The sequence below is a fragment of the Physeter macrocephalus genome, chromosome 15 (assembly GCF_002837175.3).
Source record: "Physeter macrocephalus isolate SW-GA chromosome 15, ASM283717v5, whole genome shotgun sequence".
Taxonomy (NCBI): Eukaryota; Metazoa; Chordata; class Mammalia; order Artiodactyla; family Physeteridae; genus Physeter; species Physeter macrocephalus.
The window spans coordinates 14,983,895-15,004,366 of NC_041228.1; the positions used below are offsets into that span (position 1 = coordinate 14,983,895).

A 20,472-nucleotide genomic window follows, 5' to 3' on the forward strand; every position below is an offset into this window, starting at 1 on the left:
TCACATATACAGACAAAATAAATATATCAAAATATCTACAAATATTAAATCTAGGTGGTGGGTATATGGCTGATCATTGTCCTATTCTTTCAACTTTTCTGCATGCTTAAATTTTTTTAATGCTTGTATGTTGAGGAAAAAACACATGATTAAACTGTAGCATTTCTATTTTGAGAATACAAAGAATTAATAATATTCATAATAAAATGTAGGGGAATGCTCATTGTAACACTGAGTAAAGCAAAATGAACAAGGCATTATTTTTAACATAGAATGATCACTATTATATAAAATTAACCAAAATCTATGCATATTGGGAATAACCAAAATGTTAGCAATAGTTTTCTTTGGGTGATGTGCATATGGGCGCTATTTCTTCCTTTCCACATTTTTGCGTCTTTCAAATTTCCTATAAATGCATATAATATACTTTGTCTTAAAAATGATCTTCACATGAAAATACCTCCCCTCGTCCGCTCCTGGAGAATCTGAATTTGCCACATACTATTTAGATGATTTGTCTTGTCTACCAGCTGCCTCAGCTAAGCTGTGAAATTCTGGATGGCAGAAACGTGTCTTATTGATCATTGAACCTTTAGCTCCTAGTGTACATGGCCATAGTAAATGCTCACCATTGTTTTTCACACTAAACTGGAGGTAGTTTTAGTTGTTATGCTCTTGGGACTTACCTGGGCTACCTAACTGTAGACTTGCAAGATTAACCTGCAAAAGAAACTTCCTGATCTCCATCTTCTAAAGGAGTGATTTCTTTGAAGGTTGCTTTTAGTAGGATAATGCATATAAAATGCATAATGCAATGTGTTTCATGAAGAACATGTTCAATACATATTCCCTTTCCTTCGCCAAAGGGTACCCATTCTTTTGCAATTCCACTTGGAGCTGTTTTTCACTTACTATCCATATTCCACACTAGGAGCGGTGTGATCCAAATGTCTAAATTACACTGCTTGGGTGTACAGATAAGCAGCTTTAAAAATAAGCCTGGCAGGTGGCAGTGCCCATAAACAAATCCCTCCTGGCTGCTGGTAATTGGAATAAGAGGACAATGATGTTCTGACTGCTGGCTTCAAGGCACGGGAGGGGAGTTCATGCAGAGTTGGAATTAGAGAATGTCTTTGGCTGGAAACACACCTTGGAGGCACCCAGTCCAAACTACTCGTTTTATAGACATGGAAACTGTAAAACTTAATAAACAGAAACCTCAATTAAAATAGTTGAGAGGCCAGAAAGGGGGAGCTCTCCTGCCTTGTGATGAGAGCAGAGCCTAATCGGAAGAAGACAGACTTTCTCTTCTCACCTGGCAAGAGCTCAGCCAATGAGAGACAGTCATGGCTCAGTCAATGAAAAGCCATGGACTCTGTTAACTATAGCACTCCCAACTTCCTTTCCCCCTCTATAAAAGAGTTCTTTCCATTTTTGCTGGGGATTTGCACATGGCTACCCATGGTTGCAGACCTCAAATTGCAATTCTTTGTTAACCCCAAATAACCCAGTTTTTGCGGGAGAAATAACTAGCAGTCTATTATTGGAGCATCTATCAGCACTTTATTCTTTTTTATGGCTGAATTCTATTCCACTGTATGGATATACCTGATGACATATATAAAGCCATTTAAAAATCAAAATGGAGTAACTACGGTTCAGGCATCCAAAATGGAGACAGATGGGACCTCCCTGGTGGTCCAATGGTTAAGACTCGGTGTTTCCAATGCAGGGGACGGGGGTTTCATCCCTGGTTGGAGAACAAAGATCCCCCACGTGTTGCACGGTGCAGCTAAATAAATAACAAAATGGAGCCAGGTGACCACTGTGGATACAGTTGCAGACATGTTCCTAAATCACTGGGAACTTGAATTTTCTGAACTGTACCAAATTCTAGGACACTACTGGCCATCTTCACAACAGTGTCTGCTAGCAGCTGCTCCCTGAAACCTTGTAGTTTCAAAGTTTCCCCAACCCTTTTGCAACAATGTAATCATTTTGAACCCCAACCAATTCTTGTTTAATAAGCACCCTTACTTCTTGCCAGCTCCAGTCCTAGCTCTTGACAAACAACTTGTGTAACCTTGCCCTGTTTCGCTTTATAAGCATCCCCCATTTTGTAGTCCAACAGAACACAATTCAGATGCTTCTTGGATCTGTGTCTCCCGGGCTATGGTCCTAACAAACCCCAAATAAGCACCTCTTTACTTCAATGAGGTCTCTGTTTCTGAAATTTCGGTTAACATACCACATTTTGTTTATCCATTCATCAGTTGATGGACATTTGGATGGTTCCACTTTGGGGCTATTATGAATAATGTTGCCATGAACTTTCACAACACTGCTTTTTAAAAAGGTCGCCAGGAGAGGTACAAATTATTATGTATAAAATAAGCTACAAGGATATATTGTACGACACGGGGAATATAGCCAATATTTTATAATAACTATAAATGGAATATAACCTTTAAGAACTGTGAACCACTATATTGCACACCTGTAACATATAAGATTGTATATCAGCTGTAGTTCAGTTAGAAATTAATTAATCTTAATAAATAAATAAATAAAAGGTTGCCAGTGACCTCCACGCTGTTAAATGCAATCAACGCTTCTCTGCTTCTTATGCAACCACCCAGGAGCATTTGACACAAAGACCCAACTGTCCGCAAAAGACTCTCCTCTCTGGGTTTATGTCTCAGCACATTTTCATCATTTTCTTCCTACATCTCTGCCTACTTCTCTTTCTCCTCTTGTGACCCTCTCCCACCCATTGTCCCCACTGCAGTGAGGGACTGTTTCCTGTGTGAATCAGATCCCCTCACCTCCCTGCTGGAAACCATTCACTGGCTTCCCGTTGATCTGAGACCGAAATCCATAAACTCTTCAACATGGCGTCTGAGGGCTGCATGATCCAGCTCGGGTTTTCTCTCCACTTCACTGGCGTCACCCTCTCTTCACCCTGCTCCAATCGCGCGAGGTTTTTGCTTGTTTGTATTTTACTTCCTCCTACGCACTGAACCCACTCTCCCCTCCGGGCCTTTGCCTGTGGTGTTTGCTTGGTGACAAATGCACTTCCATATTTTTCCCTATGGCTCACTACTTTTCATCCTTTAGGTCTCAACCATAAAGGTTCACAGTTACAGAAAGGTCTCTAACCACTGTATGGAGTGGGAATATCTGCCTTGGATATGCCTTAACTCAGCACTTCCCAGCCCTTGTTTTAAGAATTTGCTAGGCACAGCAATTCTCAGAGCTTCCTGAGGGTCTGTCTCTCACATTATAATCCTCAGTTTGGCTCAAATAAAATTCACTTTTTTCTCTTCAAAAAAAAAAAGAAGAATTTGCTTTCTTGGTGTGCCTGTGGGTGACGTGCTGTGCATTTGTGTGTTCATCTATTTACCCTTGTGTGTCTCTCTTTGACATTGGACTATATTATTCTCAGGGCCTATCCGTTAATAGATGCTCAATAAATATTTGTTGAATGAAATGAAGAAATAAATTACATGGAAAATAAGAGTCAGTTAGGATCAGATGAAATAACAGAAGGGATCTGAACATATTTGGCAAACTCTGCAGGGCTATAAAAATATAATAGATGACTGCCATTATGTAATACATACGTAATCACTGCCGTTTGTTTCATGGGAAAAGGAATTATGTCAAAAGATAAGAATTTGGATTTCAGGACTTGGCATTCCCCATTTCCTGACCTCATATTACATTCTGACAACTCTGACCAGTGGGCAGTTAGCTGTCCCCATGGGGCTATTTCATGACTCTAGGCTGCACTCATCATGGTTCCTCTACTTGGAGTAGACATCCTCCTTTTCTTCATCTAGAAGAGGCCTTTCATCATTCCTTGTTCTTGATAAATTCATGCTCTGCCCTGCTTGCCCCCTCAATATCCTCAGAGGGAATTAGCTCCTCCCCTCCCCTCTTCCTTCCCTGTGTCATTTTCACTTTGACTATTTCATGCAGACTGTACTGTTGATATATATCTGTGCTCACTGGACTTGAGCTGGTTGACAGTACAGGCCATGCTTACTTCATTTCTGAACTCATCCATCAGTCAAGTCACTGATTGAGCGTCTATTATGTGCTAAGCCGTGAAGCCTGGAACGGAGTGCAGAGGCTGCCACGTAGTAAAACCTCAACGCATACTTAAGGAGACTGGAAGGAAGGAGCCTGCTTGGATCCTTGTTCTTTTGATCCAATCTCACCAGATGGGACTGAATTGAGAATGGAGGGAAGAGAAAGCTCCTAGAAAACATACTAAAACTAGACACCATGCAGTCAGGTCAGCAGCTCCCAGTTAAGTTCAAAGAAATCCTGGTCTTGTACCCATTGAGCCCGTAGAACAAAGAGAGTGAACAGTCGGTCTCTATGCAGACCTGCTACCTGAAAGGTCCTGACTTGCGTTTGCTTTTGCCACTGGGCACTAGGAACAGAGGGGAGAATACGCTCACCCCAAGAGGAGGACAGCAGTGAAAACAGGCCCCCTATGCTGGCCCGGTCCATTTTCTCACCTTCGCTGAGCACTTAAGTCCTCCACCCTCCCTTACAGGGGAGCGATGAGGGGGCTGAAAGAAAGGGCAAGAGAAGCTTTCTTCCTTCTATTTGTGAAAGGTCCGAGTTCCTACAGCATGTGTCACACAGTATGGACCAAGTTGGCTCGGCAAGGACAGGGGTAAATGGCTCTCCTTTCTGCTAGCATCCTCTCGAGCAAGTTTTAAAAGGATGGATCACTTTTTAAATGGAGTTTCACGTTTTGAGGGTGAAGGGATGAAGCAGTTGTATTAAAAGTGTACATCAGTCAGGGCTTTATGCGTAATTTCAAGAAGTGTTGAAAAAAATGAATGCCGGGGCATATGCTCAAGGCAAGAAGATAGAAACCCGGCCTGACATAGATCACTAGTAAATCAAGCATGCTGAAATATGGAAGGCACAATGCATTTATAAATTTTTCAAAATTCTCCCTTCTCAACAGAACCTTTGCCCTAAAGGGCTCTATGTCATTTTAGGGCACTTGACTTGAAGTTTACAAAATGACTCATTTAAAGAATATGAGGTCCCCTGCCTGCCCCACCCTCACCCCATCTCCTACAGATGTCACTTACCGTGAGTTCTTTGCTTTTAGCGAAAGGCCACCAGCCCCGCACACGCTTTTGCTGGAATAGGGAAATCTTGCTCTCCTCACTTGCATTTTCAAACTTGGTGAGACTGCAGTCTTTGGCAGACTTAGCTGCTCGGGGAAAACTACTGAGGTTCATTTCCAGGGAGCCTGTGAAGAGATGCCGTTAACAGTTATAGAAGGGCTTGAAAATCCATCATCATCCTCATTCACCCACTCATTCATCCATCCACTCACCGGTCGTTCAGTCAGGACCACATGGGATCCACAACATGTGCCAGGTATTGAGGGCACAAATATGACCAAGACATGTTTGGTGCATTTAAAGAATTAGTAATATGGCAGCAGGTAGAAGACAAGGGCAGAGCTACCATATGTAACTTTCAAGCCTTAGTTTCCGGTCTCATCTGTTGGGCCTCTTCTCTGCTCCCGGAGCGTGATCTGGATTACGTGTCTATCCTTTGAGCTGTGCCCTGCCTTAGCACAGAGAGCCTATAAGAACCTCCTCCCCCGACCATACCTCCCTCTCTGAATCCACTAAACTGCGGGTTGGGGGCGAAGTCTTCCTGTCTTGGTAGCTACTCTCCAGTACCTTCGTGGGCTCTCAACAATGTTTTCTCTTTTTAAAAATGTTTTATACATTTTAAATGTTACTTTCCATTTACAAAATAGCGGCTGTATTCCCTGTGTTGTACAATAATACCTCCTTGAGCCTATCTTACACCCAATAGTTTGTACCTTCCTCTCCCCATCCCTATACTTGCCTCTCTCCCCGTCCTTCTCCCCACTGGTAACCACTAGTTTGTTCTCTATCATCTGTGAGCCTACTTCTTTTTTGTTGTATTCATTAGTTTTCAACAATGTATTTTCAATGAGTGAATATAAGCCAGAGTAAGATAATGCCACGAGCATGTTATATTTCTCTCTCCTTGATAACCTTTCCTTGTTCCGAAAGTGATATATGTTAACTGTGAACATTTAGAGCATATGCACATTAGCAAAAAATAGAAATCTTTCTTTCTATTATTTTTCTACCTCCCAAAAGTTGACGACTGTCCTACTTATTAGTTCTTATCCTTATATCAGTCTTCTGTCTCTTTGGCTATCTCTGACTATCTCTTTCTCCTATAAAAATAAACATATTTTTGACTGAAAGGGGATTTTTTTCCTATACGCTTTGTCTTCACTTAATGCACCCTGCACAACTATCCAACTCATTAAATATTCTAATATTTTAATGGCTGCAGGGTTATCACTTATTGAGTGCTTACTATGTTTGAAGCACTGTACTTCGTTTTTAAATTATATTATCACATTTACAGCTCCCCTCTGAGGTTGTAATATTATTATCCCCATTTTACAACTGAGGAAAACTGAGGTACAGAGGAGACCAGTAATTAGCTCAAAACTTAATAGCTTCTTAGTAGTAAAGCAAAGGTGAATTTTAGTCTGTTTGAATATGTATCTTCCACCATAGGGATGCACTGTAACTTACTGAGTCAATCCCCTATTAAGGGCTATTTGGAGTGTTTCAATATTTTGCTATCAAAATTATTAAATAGCATTGAAATTACTATCCCTGGAGCTAACTCAGACTAAGTTTTCCAAAAGCTGGGACAAAACCCTCAACATTAATATGAGCTTGATGAAGCCACTGGCTTACCCAGAAAATCATCTGAAGACAGCCTTTCAAAATCCCAAACCTGAAGCACCAACACAGCTGGTGTCTTACACTCCATCTTCTCTAAGGAAAAGATGCTCTCCCTCTTGGTAATGACCACTTGCTTCTCCGCTGGGAGATACTGAAATGGAAATAGAAAGCGCCAGTTGAAGTTCCCCTCTCCAGTCAGAGAGTTGTAATGCACGTCTGTTTCCTGCGTGTCATCTTCCAAACCCTTTAACCACCTGAATAAAGACAGAAGAAGAATTAAACACTCAGAGCACATTATTCACGCATCAGTATAATCAAGAGTGATTTAACTAGTTTCATTGTGGTCACAGATCCATCGTTTTAAAATTTATGATATAGTTAGATTTAGATGAAAGTTTCCATTGAATCTGAAAGAGATAAATAGGGATCAGAGGGTTGGAAACTGAAACAAGACTCTCGGTCTAAGTCAGGTTGGGCAATTGCCTTCAGTTCTTGGGTAGGTCAGAAGCCGCACTCAATAAGAAGGGAAAAGTCAGGAAATGTGAAATGAAAGTGTAATCTGAGTTTCCTCTCACCTTGGGCGACCTCTCTATAACACGTACCATTTCTGCACCCACTACATTACGTTGCTACATTACATAGGTACATTATCTAACCTCTCTGTGCCTTTGTTTCATCTGGAAAGTGGAAGCAATGACAATATCTAGTTCATAGAAATTCAGAGGAATTATATGAGATAGTATATGTACAGTGCTTTGTGTACTCCAAATGATCTATTATGTTATTTCCTCTTAGTATTATCTGGCCTTTCTCCTCCATGCCAAGTAAAAAGTAAGCTACAATGAACACATTTTCCCCTAGTACTTTATCCACAGCTAATTAATTCTTGAGAGAAAAGGTACTTATAATTCAAACTAATTGATAATGCCAAACCACTTGCTTTCTGAAAGCAGACATCCCTCCCTCCACCCCAACCCACCCTGGGGCAGGGGAGGGTAAAGACCCTTCTATTCCCAGAGGAGTGGTACCACTCGGGGTATGGGCACAATTATTTAGCTAAAGATGGTGCTCAGTCCACCAATATATGGGTGGTATCTCTTATGAGGCAAGGAGTGAGCTAGATGCTAGGGGAGTGGTAGGGAGCAAACAGAGATGGTTCTTGCCTTCATGGAGCTACAGTCATGGAGGGAAGAGGATGGAGGGAGATGGGTGGGATGGCAAAAGTCACCAGTGAGGGATGTGCAAAGGCCCTGTGGAAGAAGACGTGAGGACATGTTCTAAAAAGGGAAAGAAGCTCAGTGTGACTAGAGAGCAGAAGGAAAGGGGGAGTACCGATCCAGTGAGATGAGTCTGGAGACATAGGCAAAGTCTAGTCATGTGTGATATTTTAGGACATATGAGGGATTTGGATCTTTGTCCAGAGAAAATAGGATGTCATTAAAGGGTTGTAAGTACAGGACTGATGTGCTCAGATTGTGTTTTGAAAAGATAACTCATGTTTCAACAATAGAGAACAGATTATTGGAGGCAAGACTGAATAGGGAGAGACCAATTCAGATAGTATTGGTATTTCAGTGACCCCAGCAGGAAATGATGGAGGAAAAGATGATGATGGTGATGTGGTGAGAGGAAGAGAATGGACAGTGCTGACAGCTATTTGGGGAGTAAAATGAACAAGACTTAATAGTGTACTAGAAATGGGAGTGTCAATGAGGAAGGGGGTTTCTTGTTGGGGGAAGACAAAGAGATACCAAAATAAGGCTGAGATGAATTTACTGTTTCTGAGATGAGTTTTATCTGAGGGTACATGTTTAAGTCACATTGTTTCTGATTCTCTACCACTTCATCTCCCTCCCTGATTAGGGGTGAAAAGGAAACCTACAAAGACATTTGTGTTAGAGCCAAGATGTAAGAGAGAGATACAAAATATTTAGTTTCCTCTAGCAAACGGGAAGGTATAAAGTTTAGCTTTTGTATTAGGCTTATAATCTTCTTTACACTTAATCTTTCATCAATAGCACTACAGCTCTCTACTTCCTTCTGGTGTAAAGATATTTTGAGGGGCTTCCCTGGTGGTGCAGTGGTTGAGAATCTGCCTGCTAATGCAGGGGACACGTGTTCAAGCCCTGGTCTGGGAAGATCCCACACGCCGCGGAGCGGCTGGGCCCGTGAGCCACAACTACTGAGCCTGCGCTCTGGAGCCCATGGGCCACAACTACTGAGTCAAACAACATTTCACCTTGGGAAAATTAGAAGATAAGTTGAACATTAAATTCAACTTTACAGGGCTTCCCTGGTGGCGCAGTGGTTGAGAATCTGCCTGCTAATGCAGGGAACACGGGTTCGAGCCCTGGTCTGGGAAGATCCCACGTGCCGCGGAGCGACTACGCCAGTGATCCACAACTACTGAGCCTGCGCGTCTGGAGCCTGTGCTCCGCAACGAGAGGCCGCGGTAGTGAGAGGCCCGCGCACCACGATGAAGAGTGGCCCCCGCTTGCCACAACTAGAGAAAGCCCTCGCACAGAAACGAAGACCCAACACAACCAAAAGTAAAGTAAAATAAATAAATAAATAAAAGAAATGCATTTCTGTTTAAAAAAAAAAGATATTTTGAATGTCATTCAAAAAGTTTAGGCATCCAACATTTAACTGAAAGAGACGTTTATATAATAAGATTTCCTCACAAAAATATTTCATGGGATAATCATTCTTAGCAAAATGACCAAATAAGGCAAATATTTGACAAAGAAAGTGACCTTATCTAACAAGGTAAGATGGACTCCTTTGGTGAGATGTGCATAGAATATCTTCCACCAGGCATAGTTTGGTTAGGGGTTAAAGAGGTGAAGAGGAGAAGGAAAGGGGGTATGGGGTTTGCTGATGATCTTACCCTTTAACATAAACATCACTTGACTTTTGTCCTGTGAAGATATTCTCATCCTCTAAAATGACATCCTCCGTATTCCAGATGGTCACTCTCAACTCATACCTGGGATAAGGGAAGGCAGACTTAGGTGGAAGACCTTGGAAGCTGAGTCGATTGGTGTCTATGTGATTCTGGTACTGCTTTGAGTCTATAAGCTCCCTCAACTTTACCAAGTTCAAAAATGTCAAGACTTAAGGTCTTCGTTCCATCAAAACCAAGTGTCCCAGCTGGAATCACCAAGAACACGAATTTCTCTGAGCAGATCCTCCTTCCATTAACTGATGTTTTTCAGAATGTTGAAACTCAGGGGCTCCCACTGTAAAAAGGGGGCCACCATTTCAATCTCCACCACTACTGTTATCACCACCACTCACCCCCTGCCGTGCTTGGCCGGGTGGAAAGTGAGGCATGATTGTCAGGTGTCAGTTGATTCATGTAATGTATCAGACACCAGATCAAATGACATGATCCTTTAGTCTGAGACCTTGGTCTCTTTCCTTGAAGGTGGGGCTGCAGGTTACTTACCCTTTGGGTTTCCTTGGCGAAATGTCAACAGGAGGTCCAGGCTGAGGCATATCTTTGGGAAACATGTCCACCCACATCTGCAGGCGGCCCTTGTTAAGAAGACATCCTTTAGATTTTTTTGGGGGGGGGCATTATCACATGGACACTGACCTTTCACGGTTTTAACAGATCCCTTTACTAGTAATGGATATTAGGTACATATAATATAATATAATGTCATGTAATATAATAAGGATATTATCCATATTATATTCAGAATATTTGTTGACAAAGACAGAACTTATATTTTTATTAAAAATTAGAACATATATCAAGAGGAGCATACATCAAGAGAAGGGGAAGGGTAAGCAAAACCTTATTGCGCACCTACTGTGTGGTAGACGCAGTGCTATGCACTTGAAAAGCATTGTCTCATTAATTCTTCCAATATCCCCACTTGGTAGATGTTATTATTCCTACTTGGCAGATGAGAAAATGTCTTGCCCATGTTTACACAGAGGCAACATGTAGCAGAGCCTGGATTCAACCCTTGTCTGCTGACTTTAGAGACCCTGCTCTTCTTACCAACCCCTAAGGATTACAAAGATAATACTGTCTGTCAGAAGAATCATGCTTCATTGCTTCCAATGTACCTTAACATCCATTATCTCCATCAGTGCTCACCCCCAGCCACGTTTCTGTGCTACACATAAAAAAACTAAGGTTCAGAGAAGTCAAAGAAATTATCTGAAGTCCCGTGGCTAATTAGTGGCAGAACAGGGCCTTCCATCCATCACTTTGGACTCCATACATCTGGTCGTAAATCTTAGGAAATAGTCATAAGTTTCTACATCTGATGAAAGTTTATCCTTTCAAGACACGCCCTCACACATGCTACCACGAGGTTTATACCCCAGCATTGCTGGGATAGCAGTGTGGGAGTTCCTGCCCCATTATAGTCAAGCCCACGTGCTTTGCCCAGACTACACAGCGAGTGAGTCCAGAGCTGGGACAGAATTCGGGACTCACACTACCTGGGTTAAATCCCACCCCTACTTAGTACCAGCTGAGTAACTTTGAGCAAGTTACTTAAACTCTCTGAACCTCAATTTCTTCATCTTAAAAGTAAGGATTATAATAATTTCATCGTAAGGCTGTATTAAGAAATAAGCGTGAGGTGACACACACACCGGTTTGTCTAGGAAAATCGTGGTGTGTGCCCCTTGTATCAGCTTAATTATTAATAGTGCCTTCTTTCACTCTCAAAATGGCCATAATTTGGATAAATAAATCTGTGGCCATCCTAATTCGGTGAGATAATTTCTGTAAAGGGCCTAGGACATAAAAGCCTCTTGATAAAGTTGTCTTCTCTTCCCTTCTAACTCAGAAGCCAGATCTCTAGTTATCTTTTCCACACAGCTTGTTTTGCCAGTTCTTCAAGGTAAGCCTCCATCTATGGCTTCTTTGGGAAAACTAGTGGGCTGTGTGGTTACTGATAGATTTTTGGACAAGGTCTTGGGCACATCAGATGAGTTTTGAAGTTTCTCAAATGTCAGGATTCTTCAGAAAGAACTTGATAACTCAAATCATAAAAAGGAAAGAGCACTAAATCCTACTCTGATTTTAGGGCAGAGTTTCTCAATCTCAACATTCGTTTGGGGCTGAATAATTCTTTGTTGTGGAGGGCTGCCCAGTACAGAATAGGATGTCTAGCAGCATCTCTGTCCCTTCCCACCAGATGCCAATATCACCCCCACCCACGTGAGACAACCAAAAATATTTGAGACATTGCTAAACGTCGGGGGCAGGAGGGGCAAAACTGTCCTTGGTTGAGAACCATTATTATACGGCACACAAGATTAACTTGTAGGGGAAAAGTCATTCTCTTCGGGGATGAACACTCTTATTGGGACCAGAACTGTCTTGGCCACTACCTGCTCCATTCCTGGCTTATCCCTGTGGTACAGCGGCCGAGCTTCTACGTGCTCAGGAACCAGCCTACACCCAACCTCCGGGATATCCTCCCAAGAGCGTAAAACGCTGAGGGCCAAGTGCTCGTACGACTCCACCGTCTCATCTGCATGGAACAGAGAAAAATAAAGAGACTTGTCAGATGTGTTCCTGTAAGGGGACAGTCATGGGCTGTCAGATGCATTTTCAAACACTCCCTTAAAGGCTCATTTAAATACACCAAGGAACAGGGAGAGAGACAAGACAGTGAAAGAGAAAAAGGACAACGAGAGAATGGAAAGAGGTAGGAGTAGAGTGGTGGGAAGGGGAAAGAGATTGAAAGTTAAGAGAGCCAACCTATCTACAAAACAGAAACAGACTCACAGACCTAGAGATCAGACTTGTGGTTGCCAAGGGGAGTGGGGAGGGAGAGGGAGGGGCTGGGAGTTTGGGGCTGGTAGATGCAGACTCTTACATTTAGAATGGATAAACAACAAGGTCCTACTGTATAGCACAGGGAACTATAGCCAATCTCCTGGGACAAACCATAATGGAAAAGAATATTTTTTTAAAAAAGAATGTATATATAACTGAGTCACTTTGCTGTGCAGCAGAGATTTGCACATCATTGTAAATCAATGATACTTCAGTTAAAAAAAATTAATTAAAAGAAAGTTAAGAGAGTGGGAAATGAGATGGGTTGACCAAAAAGATCCAGAGCGCGGTCAGTCTTGGAGTACAGGACTCCCTTCACCCCTTGAATCAGACTCCTTCAGAGTCTATGAATCACAAACTTGGCTTCCAGTGACTAGAGAGGGTATGTTTCCTGGAGACATAAAACTGTTTGCTAACACCATTGTGGGAGAGGGCCTGGAGAACCAGTGTGACCCTAAGCAATGTGGTGAAAACAGGCACAATATGTGCTCATCGATGTCTTTTGACTTTGCTCATTATCGCTTGGGATCTCCCGCCTACCAACACTTACTCCAGAAAAGATTCTCTGATCTATCGCTTTCTCAAAAAAGGTAACTCATGACAAAAACTACCAACAGAAATAATACTCACAAAATAAGGCAAAAATTGTTGAAAGAATAAAATCTTCTTGAACCAAGTTTAGAATGGCCAAATTCGACATAGGAAAGTTGAACCAGGTTTAACCAAAAAAATCTCCCAACAGCAGTCATTACAATCAAGTAATCAATGAATTAAATCTTTGTCAAAAAGTCTAATCAGTCAAGAACTGACCTTAATGAATAAAATTTCAGATTTTTGGTGGGCAAGTAAATTGTTTAATCATGAAATGTAGAATACTGACCAAGAGACTAAAGTGGCTTAATAGAGTATATTACAAAAAAGTATTTTTCTCACAGAAATTCATCAATATCATTAATACACTAAATATCAATAACTCTGCATGCATGAACCTCTAAGAAGTTCTTGGGGCCAAAACAACAAGGTAAAAAGAAATCTTGGCATAGAAGTGGTGGGATCAACATAGTGTCAAAACACCCTGTAGCGTGTACTTAGTTGGCCTTTTTCCATCAGGAGCACTGCACCATATATAGGTAATTTTTAAGCATCAAATGGACAGGTGTGACGGTACAGAAATTCTTCTATATCCTTAAAGTAAAGGTGGCTTTTTTTTCTTATCCAAAATTTATGAAGGGCTCTCTGGGATCTTCCTGGTATGTCCTATGTTGCTCATATGGAAAAATCTGTTTCTTGGTGTTGAAACAGGAGATTTGTTGGTATAACACTTATGGGGGTAATTTGAGTTGTGTCCAATTATTTATTTTATGTAATATTAATTTTAAGGTATTGTCTATCTTCTGACACAACAATTCTACTTATATGATATATACTGTAGACATATCAGAAATATGCAAAAATATGTGTAAGGATGTTCGTGGTAGCATTAAGTGTCACTACAAAAATGGACACAATGGAAATAAATGTCGCAGCCATAAAACAGAATATTATCGAGGATTGTTTCAAAGAACAGAGAATTGTCGTAATCTATTGGAAATAGAAAAGGCAGAGTACAAAACTATAGATATGGTACATTTAAAATTATGTAAAAATGTGCCATATTGCACACACACTGTGCAAAATTTATATTTCTGTAAAGAAATATACCAGCACGCACCATGGTTATCTCTGAATTTGGGGATTAAGAGTGATTTTCATCCTCCTCCTTACTTTCCCACATTTTCTACTGTGAGCATGCATTAATTTTACAATAAATGAGCATTATCTTCAGTCACCAATACCACTGAAATCAGGCTTTCCAAAAGAAGAGCCAAGTCAGCGGGATACATTGGGGGAGTTACCTGTGTCCTCCTCGGTGAAGACTGTTTTTCCAGAAAAGACCTGGTTTCCTATCTGTATTTTCCCAGGGCAAAAGTAGGGGCCATCCAGTTTGTTGTCTTTGCAGAGCTTGGTGAGGATTTCGGTGGGTTTGGACGTGTCTCTCCAGGCATTGTATCCTTCTCTGAAAAGTGGAGGAGGGACAGAGGGTGAGGTCCAGCCTCCCCGGGAGCCACATCTGAGGTCCCGGTAAAAAGGACCACCTAAGTATGATCTGTGTTAATCCTTCAGATTTAACTTGACCTTCTACATGCTTGGGGCTAGTGTTTTCGTTTTATTATCTTCTCTCTTTTCTGGTCAATGCCTCTGCATATGTATGCTTGTACAAAAGGCAGAACTTCTGCGTAGCTTGACATAAACATTCTTTCCAGGTAGTTTTGGATATTTTTTTAAAGAAATGCATCCTTTAAAAAAAAAAATCTGAAGTGAAATTCACATAACAAAATTGACCATTGTAAAGTTGACCAATTTGGTGGCATTTAGTACTTTCACACTGTTGTGCAACCACCACCTCTATCTAGTTCCAAAAAAATTGTCATCACCCTGAAAGAAAACCCTCTACCCTTTAAGCAATTACTCCTCACTCCTCCTACCCCACCCAGCCCCTGGCAGTCACCAATCTGCTTTCTGTCTCTGGATTTCTTTGCAGGTAGTTTTTGTTTAGTTTGATCTGTCCCTAGCAGAATAGCTATTTGGCTGCTACTTATTCTAAGAAGAAAGCCTAGCTCATCCTTCCAGTTTCTCTGCTTCTTTCCTCCCTTCTCCTCCTCCGCCAAAATCATATTGTAGACTCATGTCACAGGCAGGAAGTCTTGATGTGCCATTTCTCTAATCAGTTATTTCCTAGTGGTGAGTTTCTAAATCTTTTCAACCCCTTCTTCCCTTAAAAACTAGCTGTTTGGTTAAAAATTATTAACTTGCAATGAGATGCTCCCTGGGAACCATGACCAAGATAAGCTTGGATTTCTCTGCTCCCTGGCATGCGGGATTCATCAGAATTTAATTTGTTTAAGCATTGAAATAAACCAAAACATGGCTATAAAGCAGTTTTCCTACACTGGGCCAGAGAGATGAGGATCCTGAAAAGATTCCAAGCCACCCCCAGAGCCATACATAGGCCTCCCCAGAAATAAGAGCTCTTGTTTATTTTTAAAACTTCAGAGAACAACTTCCCTGACTAAATTATTCTGGTCCCTGCTAGTTCCACTGTCAGGAAATTCTCCTGAACAAAAGATCCACCATGTTTGCTTGTGGCTTCCTTTACCGACTTCAGAGTGAGCACAGCTAATCATTCTCTGAATGGTACCCTCTCAGGTACTTGAGAATGATGTAAATACACCAGGAGGCTTATAAATTCAATACAGTCCCAAAACTGAACCGGCCTTCTAGGCTCAGAGAAGAACAGGCCAGCAGTAGAGACTTATCTAAAAAATCATGCCATGGAGGAAATAGATGCTCAGACCGTGTTCATGAGAGTGTAAATTGGTCCAACCCTTCTGGAGAGCCATTTGGACATATATATTAAAAGTCTTTAAAGTGTGCATTCCTTTTAATGGAATAAATCCATATCTATGGATGAACACTGAATGAATTATCAGAAAGGTTTGCAATGGTTTTTGTATGGGAATGTGCATGGCAGCAATATTTCTAATGGAATAAAAAAGAAAAATACAAATGCCCTGAAATTCAGGAAGGGAAATTGGTTATATCATTTTATAGTAAATTTATATAATGGAACACCACAATTAAAATAATGACTTTGAAGAATATTCAATGACATTATAAAATGCTTACAAGGGTATAAGTGCAACAAGATTACAAAATTGCATGGATAGTATGAGTCCAACTTTGGGGGAAATAGCATAGAAAAAAATACTAAAAGGAAATACATACAAATTTTTTCATGTAAATTTTATCTCTGGATAAAATAATTTGAGCATCATTTTGTACTTTCTGTATGTCCTAAATTTTCTACAAGGACTATATATTACTTTATAGTCAGAAGAAATATTTCTAAAATTATACCATGGAAATCTAATGGATGTTTTTATATTTTCCTAGCTGATATTTGTAAGAGTTTTTTTCTTAAGATATTAAATATATCATACTTTAAAAAATAAAGCTGATCTCCGCTGCTCTATGTCTCTTTTTTTTTTTTTTTTTTTTTTTTTGCCGTACGTGGGCCTCTCCCTGCTGTGGCCTCTCCCGTTGCGGAGCACAGGCTCCGGACGTGCAGGCTCAGCGGCCATAGCTCACGGGTCCAGCCACTTCGCGGCATGTGGGATCTTCCCGGACCGGGGCATGAACCCGTGTCCCCTGCATCGGCAGGTGGACTCCCAACCACTGTGCCACCAGGGAAGCCCTATGTCTCATTTTTAATTGAACATTAAGGGAATGTAGTATTTTGATCGTAACTCAGCCAATATCTTTATTTAGAGGCCTGCTTCTACTTTTGTCTTTTATGAAATTTTTGTCACCAAGAAAGGCAGTATTACATTTTTTCCTTCCAGATTGAGTTGGTATAGTGTATTCTTGGTTATTAAAATACTCATAGCTTTGGGACTTTGAAATGGTAAATATTCATGGTGTGTGAAAAAGCATGATACATACCTGTATGATCTTAATTACATGAAAATGGACGCTTAGTTGTGTAGATACAAAAACAAGACCTAGAAGGACACATCAAACGGTAAACTGCTTGTGATTATGGATGACTTTGTTTTTTGCTTCTTGTGTTTTTTGGTTTCCTATTATGCACATGCTAGCTTTTAAGAAATAAATGTCATTTTAAAAGCCTTAATAAAAGTAAAAATAAAAAAATAAAACTGATCATTTATATTTTAAAATTAATCAGAATTCAAAAATCTTTGTAAAGAGTGAGAGTTGGACCCACTTTTCCCACATGTGTAAGATGGGGATAACACCTTAATGGGTTTTGAGAGAACTGAATGAGATACTCCATGTAAAGTGCATGGTATATTGTAAACACTCATGAGTGTTTGTTGTAATTAACTAGGATATTGGCATTTGTATTATATTAGTCATTCTTCTAGCATCATTCCCCACTGGGAACTCTGTCCACCAGGCCCAGCTGATGGAATGAACAAATACAATTCAGCTCTTGACTCTTGAAGAACCTGCCCTGGGTTCTAAATCAGTTTTGCTTCCCCAGCCCCAGGTACCCTCAAGTGCAGTGAGCAGTTTCCCCAAACCAGCCCTGCTGACATGGAGCACATCTGAGATATTAAATCTGGGCCTTGGCTGGCCTTCCCAGCGCATGGGCTGAAGCCTCAGAACACCAACAGTGTCTCCATGGGAGGAATAACTTACATCTCATATTGATTCTGCAAGCCACAGATGGCTCGGTGTTTGCTGTAGAAGCGGTTCTCCAGGTCAATCCTCGTCTCACCAATGAGGTCATCCATCCCGATCATGTCATGGTCATAGATCAGCACAGAGAGCAAGGACTCCTTTGGGAATGTGGCCTGGATCTCAAATGACCTGCCATCCAAGCAGAGGTTTTAGGAATCAACAGCATTTGGTGCTACAGAGAACTTTTCCCTGCTTCACTTTTAGCCCACCTGCAGTCTATATGAACTCACTAAACACTCAGCAGCCCAGTTACTACTTAACGGATGTTTATGCGGTTTAATTTTTCATTGAGATGCAACCAATTTCCAACTCTTTTGTCAGGTTTCCAGTAGCCAATCATCTCCTCTTTTGTGGGCCATGCCTTGCAGTCTTCAACTAGGGTGACAGCAAGAGGCAGAGGAAAGTCTTAGATTTTGGTCTCAAACAGGACTGATTTCTAATCAGCCACTTCCCGGCTGTAATACATTGGGAAAGTTATTTCATCCCTCTCAGCCTCTTTATGTGTAAATGGGGATAAATATGTCTTCTTTATAATATAGCAGAGGGGTTAAATGTGACAGTGTTTGTATAAACACAGATTTTACTTCCAGGCATTCAACCTGGTACCCAATAATTTACCATTCCCTTTCTCCTCCATTGTTGCTTCATCAGGGAATGCCAGCTGGGTTTATTTGAAAGGAAAATCCTATTGACAATGGGAAAATCATTAGAACATAGACTTGCAGGACTGGAATGCTGTCTCTACAAGATTATTCTGAGCCCCTTGAGAACAGAGACCTGCCCTCTTCATCTCCACATTACTGGAGGCTGCACTTCACCTGCAGAGAGTAGACACAATAAATGTTTCCTTGAACTGTAAGGGACCTCAGAAATCACCATATCCAATCGCTTCATTTTACAGATAAGGAAACCGAAATCCAGAGAACACAAGGGACTTGCCCAGGATCACAAATCAGGTCAAACTGGGATAAGTACCAGTTTCCTAACTCCTGGTACCGTTCTCTTTCCACCGTCTCACCCCAATGCAGCGTTGAAAGGAATAGCAATGCTGTCGGATTTCCTGTGACAATGCATTATCCGTGCTACTGAGCGTTAGAGAAGATAATTAAGAATTAAATTGGGAGTAAAAGCCTGCATTTTAGGGAAATGTGTTCTTGAAAACAAAATCAAGGATACACCAGTGTTTCTCCAGTTGTTCCTGTCTCTGTCTGCCCTGGGACAAGGTGGAGAGGCTGGTCTGGGAACAAGGGACAGAGAGGATGTGGAGAGGAGGGGAGAATAGAGGACCCATTATTTCCCTGCCTGTCCTCAGGCCTGTCTGGGCTGCTGCCGTCATGGTCAGGTCCACTTAGCCCTGACTCTCACTCTCCAGGTTGGTAGGGACAGCAATCACAGCACAGCCTGGAGCCAATTAGCCCTCCCCAGAGAGAAAAAAGCAGAGATGCTGGACAGCTCCAGTGCCTGTGACTGACTGATGCTGGCAGCTCTTGCAGGCCAGGGATACAGCTATGCAAAAAAGAAATTCATTTCTTCCACCTGAAGACTTAGTATTGCCTCTCTGGGGCTCTAATATTTGGATTTGAAACTGTAACTGATATTCTAGAGGCATCTCACAAGAAAGCCCCCAGCCACCTCTGAGCTTGGCCATCACCAAGCTGCTGCCACCAAGGAAGGATTTATTAAGTGCTTAACTGCCCCTGGCAACCATGACAGAGGACAGAGGGCTCAGCTGTTCTGGTCCATCTCCCAGAGTTGTGTGCTATGTGCTCACAGGTTCACCTCTCCTGAATTTTCATTAGCGCTGTCTTTAGAAAAACTACCAAAAACAGCTCACCATGGTTGGACTTCCAGTCATTCGGGGATAAACTAAGCTTATACCAACGTGTGTGTGTCAGTGAGATAGGATCTCTAGAAACAGCATTGGTGTGAGAAAAGAGAATGCATCCTGAAATGGGTGAAAACCGAGCCTTGTAGAAACGTTCAGTACTGAACTCTTCAGAGCAAAGAAGTCTCGCTGTTTCTTTGCCCATTCATTCATTCTTTTATTGATTCACTTGTTCATTTGACATTTATGAGATATCCATTATGTGCCAGGCACTGTGGTTATTAAGAAAATGAGGAACGACCAACTCTTCAGACATGTAGCCCCTCAGGATGATGGGGTCCCATGAAATCCCACTGAAAACTGACTGAAGGGTTGTTTGTCAATCTGTTTGTTCATTTGCTCGTTCTACAAATATTTAAAGAGCATCTGCTCTGTGCCACACCCTTTCCTAGGTGCTAGGGATGCAGCATTGAACAGACTAGACCAAGTTCCTGCACGAATGGAGCCTACATTGTAGCAGGGAGATGGGAGACGGCCATAAACACATAAACACACCAATTCATGTCAGAGGTTATGAAGAAAAGTAAAGCAGACCAGGCGCCAGGGCATCAGGGGTGGAGCCTGTGACATCCTCCTACGGGGAGGTCTCAAAGAGGAGTTCCCCAGGTCGGGGATGAGAGCCCTCCACTCTCCCTGCTGGAACACAGATTGAGCCAACAATGTTTGTCCCTGCGTAACAA

At 41.6% G+C, this 20,472-nt stretch overlaps 1 protein-coding gene across 1 annotated transcript in view; it reads right to left on the bottom strand.

The window, feature by feature from the left end:
* Positions 1 to 20,472, bottom strand: part of FER1L6 (fer-1 like family member 6) — a 131,061-nt gene that overhangs the window by 6,594 nt on the left and 103,995 nt on the right. Inside the window, exons 32-38 of the mRNA XM_024129424.1 lie at positions 17,866 to 18,036; positions 14,499 to 14,659; positions 12,153 to 12,295; positions 10,240 to 10,328; positions 9,679 to 9,777; positions 6,801 to 7,042; positions 5,124 to 5,287 (exon numbers count right to left, since the gene is read on the bottom strand). Of these exons, the coding sequence (XP_023985192.1) occupies positions 5,124 to 5,287; positions 6,801 to 7,042; positions 9,679 to 9,777; positions 10,240 to 10,328; positions 12,153 to 12,295; positions 14,499 to 14,659; positions 17,866 to 18,036 (1,069 nt within the window). The remainder of the gene's footprint in view (positions 1 to 5,123; positions 5,288 to 6,800; positions 7,043 to 9,678; positions 9,778 to 10,239; positions 10,329 to 12,152; positions 12,296 to 14,498; positions 14,660 to 17,865; positions 18,037 to 20,472) is intronic.